Source organism: Podarcis pityusensis (assembly GCF_964106645.2).
Source record: "Podarcis pityusensis genome assembly, chromosome: 13".
Taxonomy (NCBI): Eukaryota; Metazoa; Chordata; class Lepidosauria; order Squamata; family Lacertidae; genus Podarcis; species Podarcis pityusensis.
In genome coordinates this window covers 15801523-15813621 of record NC_138038.1, presented here as the reverse complement: position 1 = coordinate 15813621, position 12099 = coordinate 15801523, and the positions used below count along the sequence as shown (strand labels likewise).

The 12099-nt window shown below is 48.3% G+C and overlaps 1 protein-coding gene across 2 annotated transcripts in view; it reads right to left on the bottom strand.

The window, feature by feature from the left end:
* ACLY (ATP citrate lyase) overlaps positions 1-12099 on the bottom strand; it is a 63770-nt gene that overhangs the window by 15362 nt on the left and 36309 nt on the right. Inside the window, exons 12-19 of one of the 2 annotated variants that reach the window (XM_080976555.1) lie at positions 11634-11788; positions 10520-10610; positions 9595-9624; positions 5664-5805; positions 3747-3915; positions 2271-2375; positions 1422-1618; positions 250-331 (exon numbers count right to left, since the gene is read on the bottom strand). In XM_080976555.1, coding sequence (XP_080832681.1) covers positions 250-331; positions 1422-1618; positions 2271-2375; positions 3747-3915; positions 5664-5805; positions 9595-9624; positions 10520-10610; positions 11634-11788 — 971 coding nt within the window. The remainder of the gene's footprint in view (positions 1-249; positions 332-1421; positions 1619-2270; positions 2376-3746; positions 3916-5663; positions 5806-9594; positions 9625-10519; positions 10611-11633; positions 11789-12099) is intronic. The other variant, XM_080976556.1, reaches the window with a different exon arrangement.

Sequence of the window (12099 nt, the reverse complement as noted above, 5' to 3'; positions counted from 1 at the left end):
CTCCTCTGCGGCCAAACATTCCTACTTCTGTAGTGTACAGTGGATACTAGGCATACTGACCACACAAATCATCATCTACTTCTAGATGAAGCTCTCAGAGCTACTACCAGTCAATGTAGACAATACAGAGCTAGATGGAGCAACAGGACTTATAAGGCAGCTTCATATGTTCCTATGCTGAGATGAAGCTACAAAGATACCATTGCCAAGTGATGCTGGAGACAGAAAAACAAACTTGAAGGTACTCACTTCTCCTAACACCACTATCATCTTCACCCCAGGCGTGTCTTGGTAGCGTAAAACGTGGTCCATGAAAGTGGAGCCAGGGTATCTAGGCACAAGGGAACAACATTTTTTTAATCAGGCATTTTTGTTAAGAAGATTCGGCTGCTTAAAGACTATTGTACAACACAAACAGCCCAGATTTCAACTCCGGTCTCGAAGGCTCAACAATTTTTATCGACGGCTCTCTGTCCACAACAGAGAGGGATAGAAGAATTTATTTCATTACACAAAACACTGGGCTGCACAACTGGTGTGGGTGGGTGTATTTTAAAACCAGAAGTACAATTCACACAACAAGGATTTCTTTGAGGTGTAAAACAGGTCAAAACCATTGCGAATGTTCTGTTTTACTGCCCATATCATGCAAAAATCTGTGGTAAATATTTAAACCCTATGCTGAAAGAAAAGTTAAGATTGCTCTGGCTTCTTCAGGGTTTCCTTTCAATGGAACAGTTGTAGGCATGGCATTAGGGAGAATGTGGAATTAAAACTACGTTGCCATAAGACTTGAGAGGCACTTTTTAGCCTTATTATGTCTGTACGGTGGTACCTCAGGTTAAGTACTTAATTCGTTCCGGAGGTCCGTTCTTAACCTGAAACTGTTAACCTGAAGCACCACTTTAGCTAATGGGGCCTCCCACCGCTGCCACGCCGCCAGAGCACGATTTCTGTTCTCATCCTGAAACAAAGTACCTGAGGTACTATTTCTGTGTTAGCGGAGTCTTTAACCTGAAGCGTATGTAACCCGAGGTAACACCTCGGGTTACAGATGCTTCGGATTACAAACTCCACTAACCCGGAAGTAGTACCTCGGGTTAGAAACTTTGCCCCAGGATGAGAACGGAAATCATGTGCTGGCGGCACGGCAACAGCGGGAGGCCCCATTAGCGAAAGCGCGCCTCAGGTTAAGAACGGTCTCAGGTTAAGAACGGACCACCGGAACAAATTAAGTTCGTAGCCCAAGGTACCACTGTAATAGATTCGTCTTAAAAGTATCTCCTTTTACGAACAGATGTCAATTTTACGCTTTGACTTGTATACTTTTGTATCCTGTGTGTGCCAATAAAGGAGATGGATGGATGGATTGAACAAGGATTTCAGAGCACACGGAATATCGCTTGGGCCACCGCTCTCACCTATCCCCACCAATGGCCACCCCTTCAAAGACGCCGTCTGTGGTCCTGGAGATGATGTTGTTAAGTTCATTGGACATCCCTCCTGAGCGGGAGACATAAGCTACACTTCCGGGGCGGTACAGCTTAGATGCCAAGATGTTATCTAGCATTCCACCTGTGTTTCCAATCTTGAAGCAGCCGGGCTTGATTCCACCTACCTACAAACAAAAACGAAGGAGATGAAATATCGGAGCGGTTGTAGTTTGTGTAGTAACAGCTCAACAGTTTTGAAAACTCTCTCTTTCATAAAATGGGAAATTCAAATCCAGAATTTTTGTACATGTGACAAGGGATTTTTGGATATGCAAATCAGGCCCAGAGCCAATCACAGAGCATATTTGCTCCTAACTGATTTACCCTCAATTTGCCTTTTTTTAAAAAAAGGTCTTTCATCAACGTAGCAGTAACAGATCCATCTGTGAGAGTAGAAGGTGTGACCCACAATTTGGGGATCTGATTCAGCCCCCATGTATTTATTTATGGCTTCACCAGATCCCACAATTTTTGTGGTGGGAACAAAAATGGGGCAGAGAAGACATCTGAAGGCAACGCTGTTCAGGGAAGTTTTTAATGTTTGATGTTTTATTGCGTTTTTAATATTCTGTTAGGAGCTGCCCAGAGTGGCCTGGGAGGCCTGGCCAGATGGGTGGGGTATAAATTTATTATTATTATTATTATTATTATTATTATTATTATTATACTTTACCACTGTGCAGGAAAGAATTTATAGATTTTCACATCAACGCACGTTAAAAACAAATTAACGAAGCAGAATAAGCCACAGAAAGCCATGGTTCCTTCTTCTCTCACCGTTGCAGGCCCGATAATGGTGACGCCTTTCTCGTCTGCCATCTTGATCAACCGGCGAGTTAGCGCCTCTGGGATGCCTTCTGCAATGATGGCCACAGTGCGGATCTGCAGCCCAAGAAAAAAATCAACACCGGCAATGACTTCCTGGAGTCTCTCCCTCCTCAGCGATAGGGAGGATCAGAAAAGCATTGGCAACTATCAAGGCTTTTTAAAGCTCTTGGGTGCAGGATTTAAAAATGAATAAGTTTCCTCAGAAATCCTAAAACCAGGACTGTGGGTATCATCAGACAATTCAACATCTGCCACAAGAAAAGCTGGATTTTGCAAGCTGCATAAATTAGGCAAGTTAAATTTACATTATTCTGCATAGCATTGCTAGTTGGGGGGGGGGGGGCAGAAAAAGCAAAGCAGCTCTGTCCCTCCAATCTTTGAAAATATCTCATTCATCCAGAACTGACTAAATGCTACGGCTTTTCAGATATTGTGTATACAGATAATTTTGGTCAGGGGTGGGGAAGGGGGGGAGAAGACTGTGCCCAATGGCTCTGTCTCCTGACTTTTGTGTATTTCATGGAAGTTGTGAATGTGGCCCTTAGACACAGTTAGCTATATGTGTATATAGCCTTGTGTAAGGATATAGCTAAAAAGGTAAAAGACCCCTGGACGGTTAAGTCCAGTCAAAGGCGACTATGGGGTGTGGCGCTCATCTCGCTTTCAGGCCGAGGGAGCCAGCATTTGTCTGCAGACAGCTTTCCGGGTCATGTGGCCAGCATGACTAAACCGCTTCTGGCGCAACGGGACACCGTGACAGAAACCAGAGCACACGGAAACGCCGTTTACCTTCCCACCACAGCGGTACCTATTTATCTACTTGCACTGGCATGCTTTTGAACTGCTAGGTTGGCAGGAGCTGGGACAGAGTAACGGGAGCTCACCTTGTTGCGTGGATTCAAAGCGCCGACCTTCTGATCGGCAAGCCCAAGAGACTCAGTGGTTTAGACCACAGCGCCATCCACATCCCCCTAGCCCTATGTGCACAGGGGTTATACCACAAGATCAGGAACCCTGCACAGGGCGAACCAGCAGGCACAATCCCCCTCTGCCCTTTGCACATTCAGTTTATGTGTGACTGGAAGCTGTGGTGTAACTGCTTGCACAGGAACGGAATTACAGTGGTACCTCGGGTTACGTACTTAATTCGTTCTGGAGGTCCACTCTTAACCTGAAACTGCTCTTAACCTGAAGCACCACTTTAGCTAATGGGGCCTCCCGCTGCCGCCGCCGCGCGATTTCTGTTCTCATCCTGAAGCAAAGTTCTTAACCCGAGGTACTATTTCTGGGTTAGCGGAGTCTGTAACCTGAAGCGTATGTAACCTGAAGCTTATGTAACCCGAGGTACCACTGTAATATTTTTTGTTCGCTTCTGTTCCTCCTCAGAACTTGGGTCACAGATCCCGCCAACTCCACTCCACACACCTGCGGGTGGTTCATGGTCTCCACGGTGCTGTCGTAGGCCGAGCGGAGGGATGCAAAGTTGATCAGCACATCCACTTCCGGGTGCTTCTTCATGGCGTCTGCCATGTTCTTGAAGACGGGGATGAGTATCTCTTTGTGGCCCCAGTAGAACTTCTGTTTGTGGTCCCCACTGCAAGGAAACGCATCACAAGCCCCAACATTAATTATCTGCTGCAACAGAGAGAGAAATGAAGGTGCACATGCGGGCGAAAACAGTGGCACGTTTCCCAGTGTGGGGAATGTGCATTACTGCTTTGGGCAACACTTGTGGAGCTTCTGTTGCTGTAGGTAAATGGGAACTTCTTTTCCCGGCTCCATCTAAGCCTTAGTTCTCCCTGAGGTGGTCAATCTCCATCTGGTATGCCAGACTTCAGGGTAGGGGCAAACATGTCTGAATGCTCATCCATACAACAGAAACAACAATCCCTCAGGAAGAGAGCTCACAAGCAGGAGGGCTCCAGCCTGGTCTCCTTTGGGGCAGGCTAGTTTTCTATGCACAGCCAAGATGAAGCTAATTTACCTGTGGCCGAGTTTCCTAGGGCTGGGCAATATATTGATCTATCGTCCAAAACCAGTTTGAAGTCTATTGTCTTGATATTGGTTTCATAATTTTTGGCCTGGCAATAAATCACGAATCATGACGTGCGTTAGGGCTAGGCGATATATCGTCCAAAACCAGTTTGAGGTCCGTATTGTGATATCGGTTACATAATTCTTGACCTGGCAATATGTTGCAAATCAAAGATGGGTGTGTGTGTGTGTGTGCTCTATGCAAAAACCACGATGCGGGGAAAACCATGAAGCCAGCCAATGCCTCTACATAGCTCCATCCTTATTTCAGATATTGTGATGTATTGCGATGTCTAGCTGGTGATGTATCACGATGTTGAAAACAAGTTATCGCCCAGCCCTAACGGGAGCACGGAAAAGAAAAGGAAGGAAACAGGACAGGAAAGGGGCAGCTATGCAAATGCAATGGGCGATAATGGAATTCTACCAGCTTGCTAGTTTGTGGAAAGAAGCAACAAGTACATGCATGGCAGAGATTCTACAAGTACTATGTAATCCCCAGGACCAGGTAATGTCAAATGATGCCAAGGACCATGACACAGGCTGCAATGCACGGTAGGTGTAACTTAGATGATGCAGGAGGATATGGGATGTACTGGGGCAGAGCCAGATTTAGGTCTGATGAGGCCCTAAGCCACTGAAGGTAATGGGGTCCTTTCTATGTCCAGCTGTCCTTTGTCAACAACAAATTGTCGCTGTTTTTTATGTTGAATATATGCTATATGGTAATTTCTGGACCTAATAGGTATCTCAAGCCATTTGCACATGTTGCGAGGCAACCAGTCCATGCAGAATGTAGGCACCCTATATATAGAAAGGAGCAAACCAGTGATATTTTAGGGAGCAGGCTAGCAGGCGGGGCCCATGACTTACATCACAGGAGCCTACACAACACAAAACACTGTTGCTGTATGTAGGTTTTATTTTATCTGTTTTTTATCTTATATTTTGGAATTGTACATCCAGTTTTTTTTCCTTTGAATTTTTTTGGGGCCCCCAAGAGAGTGGGGCCCTAAGCTATAGCTCGTTTAGCTTATACGTAAATCCGGCACTGCACTGGGGCCTCAATCCGAGACAAGAGATGAAAGGGAACCAGATTGAGGAGGGCAAAGCACAAAAGCAATGTCCAAGTTTGCAATAAAAGAGGGAAAAAGAGAAAATATATAATATTTAGCAGGACAGCGCTTGTCCCAGCCTAGCCACAAAGTTCCACAGCCACAGAAAAATGGCAGAAAGGAATTGAGATGCAGGAGGAGCAATGGGAGCAGCCCCCCCCCCCCACGTGGGACAGAGGCGCTGCGAACATACGTGAATGGATAAACCATGGCAGCCACTGAAGGCTCGTCTCTGGAGCAGACGTAGTCGAAGTCCAGCATGCCTTGCACAGCCCGTGTCTGCATCCCCCAGACGATCGCCTTGGTGTGGCGGCTGAACAAGGTGGTGGCTTTACCTGCATGAGGGGAAAAGAGAAGACGACCCCGCCCGCCCAGGGCCAGACGTTTAACATCCATACAGAAAGGCTCCAAGCGGCAGTGCATGGCCAGGCACACGACCGCAAAAGCCATCCCTGGCCAAGCATCTCTCTCTGCATTACAGGAAGGAGGCGCATACCAGCCATTCGTAGGAAGCAAAGCATGAGAGACAGAAAGCAGCCAAAGTCACCAGGTTCTTACTGGGAAGGTTTCCTGTCCACCACACTGGCTATTCTTACACACTGGCTATTCTTACAAAGATATGTAAACAAAGCTGTAAGCTTCTTCCAAAGGGGGCTCAGACAATCTTGGGGCGTTTCTGAAAATCCCCTCTTAAATGGACATCTTGACTGACCCAACTGCTCCCCTAAATCAGTACAATGAAAAGCGACTGCGCTTCTCACTCCCGAAGCTGTAATAAATAAAGACTCATATTGGAAAGCTTCTGTGATCCCTAAGCACCCACCAGGAGAGTGAAACACTCTGAACTGAACAATTTTGGTGTGCCTCTGCATTGGATCATTCAGTGACCCCTGGTGCAGAGCCATAACAAAACTATCCAGCTTTAGAGGAAGCTGCCCATTGCATCTCTGCACGAGTCTCTGCTTTTCTCCAAATCAAGGGCATGCTCTAAACAGGGGCATTGGAAGGTAGGGGTGAGGGGTGAGGGCCGCCCCTGGTGTCATGCCAGGGGGGTGGTGGTTACAAAATCCCCCCAGGTTGATAGGCATAGTGGTGTTCGCACCCCTGGTGGGCAGATTTTTGCGACTGGTGTGAACGTTGTCGTGAAAATCCACCCGCTGATCACGCAAATACGGCCAGCGATCAGCCTGGCACTCCCCGGCGGGCAGCGCTCGTATCCCTGGCGGGCGTATTTTTGCAATCAGTGGTCGGATTTTCACGATCAGTGGCCACAGGTGATGTGAGCGCCACCCGCCAATCACAAAAATCTGACCACTGATCGCGAAAAAAGCTCAACAACTCTAGGGCACCCTCCCTAAAAGAAGCTCAACAACTTTGGGCAACGTTCCCAAAAATTGCAATGTGGGGGGTGACAAAAAGATTTCCGCACTGGGTACCACCTGACCTTGCTACGCCTCTGGCTCTAAACAGCAACTTGTGCAGAAGCAAGGGCAACTTCTCCCAGGGCAGATCTTATCCTCGAAAAACAAAACAAACAAAAAAACCCACAAGCATTCTCAAGTATAAGAGTGACATGCCTCCCATTTTAATTCAGCTATCAGGATTTTTGAAATAATGCTGAAATGCCCAGCTACATGTTTCGGAGCATACCTGGAAGTGCTGAAGGGGCAGGGGGAACAACAGGTGTTCCACAGCTTTCTACACCTCTCTCCTATCTCAGAGGGATCCCCAAGGCCACTTACATAAAACGGAACCTGCTCAATATTGAAACCACAAGACTGAAAACCAGCCAACCACAGTACCGGTAAAGGAGAGTATATGGGTATCTTGCTTTGTCTTGTGGTACATCTGCAGACTTGGGAAGCAGTGATTTGAGACTTGAAAGTTCACTTATAGCAAAGTTTGAGAGCTCCTCAATTGTAATCCCTGACACCTGTGGGGACAGAGGAGTAACCAACAAGGTTGCCCAGTATTTAATTACGAAGGCGGGCAATCCCTCCATTGCAATAGGTACATTGCAGGTACTGAAAGCTATATTAGAACTAGGAGCTGTAATGATGACTCTAAAACAGGAGTGGCCCTCCAGGTATTGTTGGGTTCCAACTTCCATCAGACCTTCAAGCCAGCCTGGCCAATGGTCAGGGAGGATGGAGTCAACATCTGGAGAGCATTGGGCTGAGGAAGGTTGCCCCGGTGGTTTTCATTACAATGGCAGCCACTCTATCGCCAACACGCAAACACACTCCCAGGGAAGTCCCCAACCAGAGACCCCAGCTACCCACCCAAAGTTTCATTCTGCTGAGTGGCAGCACACAAAAGCAGCTTAAACACACCATCAGACTTCTAAAAACCACCACAATCTACCACAAATGCTAAAGTGGGATAGGGTAAACAAAGGGTATTTGGTTTTTTTATGACAGACCAAACCTTAAAGTGCGTAAAGGATCGGGGGAGGCAGCAGGAAACAGAGGCAGGATGAAAACAAGGGAGAAGGGCCAAGAAAACAAGTATCCCATCTCCTATCTGGAAGGAGAAGTCCAGGATTTGATTCGCTTATTGCTGCTCTTCCATCAAGGAACGCCAGGCAATATGCAAGAAGTTATTTTAGCGCCCTCGTCCACGTGCAACGCTAAGGTAATGCTATGCAGGGGTCGGACTGCGCACGCGATTTTCGGCATCTGCGCAGATGTGATTTTCGGCATCTGCGTCTGCGCAGACGCAATTTCTGGCAATGCGGAAGCAAGTCCCAGTGCTGTGCTGCACCAGTTTAGCGCAGCGCACAGGGATTCGCTAAGCAGGCAGCTCAGTTCAGGAGTGGCTTGTGGGCTGGTTAAACGACCCCCCTGGGCCACTTGTGGCCCATGGGCCTTAGGTTGCCTACCCCTGTGCTATGGCTTAATGTGAGCAAGCGAACCAACATGTGGGCTCCCAGAGAGGAGACTGGGGCTCCCCAGCTGTTTCTTTGCTGTGCTAGGCTAAACCAAGCCATTATTTGGGCTTAGCGTGTTGTCCAAACCCAGCTGGTGGTTCAGCTTCCCCAGACAAACCACAAACTGTAAGCCACAGGAAAAAAACTTGTTTTGCAATGGTTTTATTGGTGTGATCCTTCCTGGGAATATTTTGACTGAAGGACGCTGTTGTCGTTGTTGGAATAGCATCTCCTGTACTATAGCACTGCATTCCTGTGAGTCTATTAAAATCATGCAGATGAAGATTCCCAACAGAAAATTCCTCAGCAAGAATAGCTTACTCTAAACTCCAGTGACTAAAGGATAAGATGGTGCCGATGAAAGAGCAGGAATAGAGACAGGAAAAGATAAAGAGACACACTGTCTGAATTTGTAGCACTGCACTAAAAACCACTGGCTATGGGGGGCGAAAGCACTATATGCCTGACACCTGCAAAGTCAGTGGCAAACCAGCTCACAATTCAATAGCAGGAGGGCCAGTAAAGATTACATTGGAACTGTACCACCCTGAGAGCAAGGGAGAGGTTTAAAAAGACTTGACAATAATACCACATCAGTCTGAATATAGTCTGCACTCTTTCCCAATTCTGGCTTGCATAAAACCTGAGACAGGTCTATAGTCACAGTCTTAACAGGTAGAAAAGCTGTGGTTTAAGGTGGGACCTTTTGTATAACCATTGCCCGTCCTTCTCAACAGGTGGCACTGGTTGCCCAGAGAATTGTTCATTGTGAGCGGAATCTAGAAAGACACTGGATGCTGCCAGCGATTTACGGTATTTTCCCTCCCCACTTTCAAAGATATTTCATTTTAGGAGTGTGGCCTGCATTCGAGGGCGACTTATATGCAGACTAATATGGTAGTTGGTGATCATAGGCCCTTCTTTTCCCACAATTGTGTTTTAGGGGGGGAAATTAAAATAAATAAGAGGCAAGAGGGGAAAGAAGAGAGACAGAGAGAGGTATTTTTAAAAAGCCACATTACCAGGGACAAGAGGGGACAGGGACAAACCAGGCAACAAAACTGCAAGGGTAAAGAGCAGGAATAACACCGGCCAACCCAAACCAAAAACCACACAGGACACCCGTTGAAAAATAACTGCACAAGCAGCTGGTAGCAAGGCTGGACACTGAGCTGAGCTAGTGGTGGGGTCCTACCTTGAACAGGTCTCGGAGGTGGGGACGCATCTGTTAAAGAGAGAATCACCATTGCAAGAAATCCGACAAGGCTGCCTGTCTTGGCTTTCGTCTCACATTACGCTCGGGGGTGGGGGGGATAGTTGGGATAGGGGCTTAAGCGACTGCAATCTTAAGTATAGTGGTTTTCAAACCAGGTGTCTAGGAACCCAGGAGCTCTTTCGAATCTTACCAGGATAGTAGGGAAAGGGGGAAAGATGTCAATCAATGCGGGGCAGGATATGTGTGTGTGGAAACGATCGTGGCGGGCAACTGGCCCAGAATCGGTGTATCTCAAACTTTGGGGCATCAACCCCAGGGATGTACAGGGGGAGCTGGTGTGGGAGATAAAAGTTCCAGGGAAGGGAAAGGATCCCACAAGAGGCAGACCCAGAGCCACATTCCTGCAAACAGCACTGGTTTCGCATTGCAGCTGCCAACAACGGAAGCTAAAAACCTTGCCTTGCACAAATCAGGAAGTGGGTGGTGCTATGTGCAAAGATGTTACATGCTCATATGCTGACGGGGAGGTTTCCAGTGGAAGGCGATGCTCAGAAGATCTCCAACCCACCCACCCCGTCCCTGAATTTAAAGAAAGACACAATGATGCCTAGGGGTTTTTCCTCAAGGCAAGAAACAAGGCATAACAGACCCGGTCAACGCAACATGCAAAAGGAGAGAGCGTGCTACCAAAATTATCTGCAAAATGCAGGGATTCCATGGGAAATGCTCCTTGGCAGGGCGGGGGCAGAGGGGGATGAACGGACAGACATGGAAAGGATTCCCTGAAAATATTACGTTTCCAATTTCCACGCTCCAGCAGCCAGTGCAAAGGGAGAGCACGCAGGAATGGGAAAGCAGCACTGCGAGGGAATCCGAAGAAACGGGAGAGAAACCGGGAGCTTACCAGAAAGCGTTGTCTGCTTTGCCTTCTTTGCCGGAGCCAGATCGTCGGGTCTGCACTCAGAAAAAGATGCCGTTCTGCTTGTTGCTGGGGTCTGAAGGGGAACAGAGAAGCCAGAAAAAAGGGGGTTAATGGCTCGCTAACACACACAGCCCCAATCCAGCCCACCAAACCACAGTGGAAGGAGATGAAATCCTTCTGCCTGCTCTTTAGAAATCTCCCCTAAAGGGCAGGAAGAGGAAACTTCCACCTCTCATCTTAGTACTGAATGCCACAGCACCAAGACAGGAGATAAATCCTTACTCTTTAAGCGTAAAAGGCAACATTCCCAGTGCTGGAGCAGGGAGGGCTGTCTACCTAAGTTTGTGTGCATTTGTTCCTGTGGCGAGCATGAATGCGTATTGAGTGTGCCTGCATGTGATCTATGCGTGAACTGGCATGTGACCCTTGAAGGGGTGGCTGGATCAGTGTGGGTCCTCGGGCCAGGAAATAAGCCACCCTTGTGTTATAGGGTTATTATTATTTCTTACCGGCAGGTCCCGCCTTTTCCTGCAAGGAGCTCAAGGCGGCCTTACAAGGTTCTCTCCTCCCTCCTTTAATCCCTCTGCAACAACCCTGTGAGGTAGGTTAGAGTGGGAGGCAGTGACTAGGCCCAGGGTCACCTAGCGAGCTTCAAGGCCATCTGGAGTTTTGAACCCTGGTGGCGCGTGGGTGACGCTGTGGGTTAAACCACAGAGCCTAGGACTTGCCGATCAGAAGGTCGGCGGTTCAAATCCCCACAACGGGGTGAGCTCCCATTGCTCGGTCCCTGCTCCTACCCACCTAGCAGTTCGAAAGCGCATCAAAGTGCAAGTAGATAAATAGGTACCACTCCGGCGGGGAGGTAAACGGCGTTTCCGTGCGCTGCTCTGGTTCGCCAGAAGCGGCTTAGTCATGCTGGCCACATGACCCAGAAGCTGTACGCCGGCTCCCTCGGCCAATAAAGCGAATGAACGCTGCAACCCCAGAGTCGGTCACGACTGGACCTAAAGGTCAGGGGTCCCTTTACCTTTACTCCCATGTCCTAGTCTGACACTGTTAACCACTCCGGCTCTCAGGTTTGCAGTACCAGCCTTACCGAGGAGCTGCCGCTGGCGTTGAGGAGGAAGTTTGCCGTGTGGGCTGCCGTGGGAGGCTGGTTTGGGATGGGCCGGTGTCCCAGCGCCATGCCGACAATGGCAGTCATGTGGGTCTCCGTACCAAAGACGTGGATAGGAATGCCAGTAGTTTTCCCTGAATGCAAAAGAAAAAGAGCAGAATCAGAGCAGGCTGCAGCCTCCCTGCAAAGACTCGCTCTAGAAATATAGTCATACCTCGGGTTACAGATGCTTCAGGTTGCGTTTTTTTGGGTTACGGACCGCCGAAACCTGGAAGTACCAGAACGGGTTACTTCTGGGTTTCGGCAGTCGCGCATGCGCATAAGCGCTAAATCACGCTTTGCGCATAAGCGCAGAAACGCACTGCTCCGCTGTGGGTTGCGAACATGCATCCCACATGGATCATGTTCGCAACCTGAGCGTCCACTGTATGGTGAAGTTAAAGAG